Source organism: Notothenia coriiceps, unplaced genomic scaffold (genome assembly GCF_000735185.1).
Source record: "Notothenia coriiceps isolate Sejong01 unplaced genomic scaffold, NC01 NC01_scaffold00016400, whole genome shotgun sequence".
Lineage (NCBI taxonomy): Eukaryota > Metazoa > Chordata > Actinopteri > Perciformes > Nototheniidae > Notothenia > Notothenia coriiceps.
In genome coordinates, this window is record NW_011349101.1 from 1 (window position 1) to 2,107 (window position 2,107).

Genomic DNA, 2,107 nt, shown 5'->3' on the forward strand with positions numbered 1-2,107 from the left:
TTATTAAAACTCTGAGCTGACATTTCTCTTTGATTGCTTCGAGCAAAAATACTTAATGGGTATCCACTGAAACTAAGTCTGCAGGGAAACCTATGCTCAAAGTGCTTTAGTGCTGACTAAGTAAGAATTTGGAGATCCTTATTTCACAGAGGAAAACAAGTCTGTATTAATTAGTGATACAGAAATGTGAAAACACATTCTCAGGATTTGATATAGTTAAACCCTGTTTTATATTTATATATACTTATTATTTTTCAAAGTATTGATACATTGTGTTTTAACTGAGCCATTATGGGGCGAGCTGCAACGAGGCTCAGTAAACTATCAACATGTGAGAAACATAATGCATTTCATATTTAAGGGATTTAAGAATAGGATCCTTGGATTATGCATCAAGTTGTAAACTTATTCAAAACCGAGGAATACATCTGTAGAAGTAGTGGGTGGCTCTTAAAAGAGCCGTTGTGTTGTTGGTCCATCAGCAGCAGGGTTTACTTGGAGCTGGTGTACTTGGTCACGGCCTTGGTGCCCTCAGACACGGCGTGCTTGGCCAGCTCTCCGGGGAGCAGCAGGCGGACGGCGGTCTGGATCTCCCTGGAGGTGATGGTGGAGCGCTTGTTGTAGTGAGCCAGACGGGAGGCCTCCCCGGCGATGCGCTCAAAGATGTCGCTCACGAAGCAGTTCATGATGCCCATGGCCTTGGAGGAGATGCCGGTGTCGGGGTGCACCTGCTTCATCACTTTGTACACGTAGATGGCGTAGCTCTCCTTCCTGGACTTCCTCCTTTTCTTGCCGGTCTTGCTGGGGGTCTTGGTGACGGCTTTCTTGGAGCCCTTCTTGGGCGCTTTCACGCTGGCTGCTTCAGGCATGATGTCTCTTCTTGGGGTTTAACCGAAAGGATACCTCGCTGCTGTTCCGGACTTCTCTTTATATTCGCTTGATGCAAATCAGACTGTGCTGTTGCTCGCACATGATTGGCTGTCGTTTGTGATCAACACTGAGCATTCGTAGGAATGTTGTACTTCTTTCTTCTCTACATTTGAAGCTACAATAACTTTCCTTATAAGGGTTAATATATTCAATATATAATAATGTTGGAAAACTATATAACGTTTTTGGTATTAAGAATCACTAATCCTGAAACTTTGCAATCTATATTCACATCATTGCATAGACTTAAACAATGAATATTAAAAAAACAATTTAAAACGGGTGGTCCAAAATAAAACTATAAAATAAACAACATATATAAAACCCCACAAAGTAAATTATGAAAACAATATACCAAATAAATGCATACAATTAAAAGACAATTTTACTGTTTCTAAACTTCTAAGTGTATTTTAATTAACAAGCGACCTCTAATGTGTAATCTGAACGTGGTGGCACTTCACTCTTTAGCAGCGGTAATATTCAATATTTCCCAAAACGAAACATTGAGCTAATTCATGCAAAAATCATTTACAGCTTAAACAAATGTAGCAGTATAACCAGTAGGGAAGAAAAGAAGTGTGAAGTGATGGCATTTTACTTTATGAAACGTCATGTGAAAAGCAAACAGATTATTGCAGACTCTTTTCCTTTGACTGGTTCATTAAAGACACATCATTGAGACACACAGACTTTAATCCCACAAAGTTCCTATCAAAACATTTTTATTTTTTTATTGCACCGCTTCAATGATTTTGTACTTTTCAGAAAAGACTATTAACTACATTATTATATTAGATCTGTTTCAATAAATAACACGGTGAATCAGACTACATACCAACGATGTAAACTACAGGGTTTTAGAATAATTAGTGACGTGTGCATGAATCCCAAATAACTGCCAACATAGAGACGTTTTCATATAAAAGTCATGTAATCTATAATGATTTAGGTATCACGATCAGTAACATTGGCAATATATTTATCTACATCAATACATACACAAATGTGTTGCGGCAGAGGCTCAGTCTGTAGGGGATTGGACTGTGAGCCGTAGGGTCGCCGGTTCAAGTCCCCGAACAGACCTGAATATGGAGTGTGGACTGCTACTTGGAGAGGTCCCAGTTCACCTCCTGCCCTGCCGTGGTGCCCTTGAGCAAGGCACCGGACACCCCCC

At 40.1% G+C, this 2,107-nt stretch overlaps 1 protein-coding gene across 1 annotated transcript; it reads right to left on the reverse strand.

The window, feature by feature from the left end:
- Positions 1-312: 312 nt before the first annotated feature.
- LOC104949527 (histone H2B 1.2) lies at positions 313-869 on the reverse strand. Its single transcript, XM_010775892.1, has one exon. It carries the CDS (start codon positions 867-869, stop codon positions 492-494), a length of 378 nt encoding a protein of 125 aa, XP_010774194.1. The 3' UTR covers positions 313-491.
- Positions 870-2,107: the final 1,238 nt, after the last annotated feature.

Bases quoted from the DNA above. Each gene is read 5' to 3' on its own strand.
- LOC104949527 (XM_010775892.1), bottom strand. From the start codon at position 869: ATGCCTGAAGCAGCCAGCGTGAAAGCGCCCAAGAAGGGCTCCAAGAAA.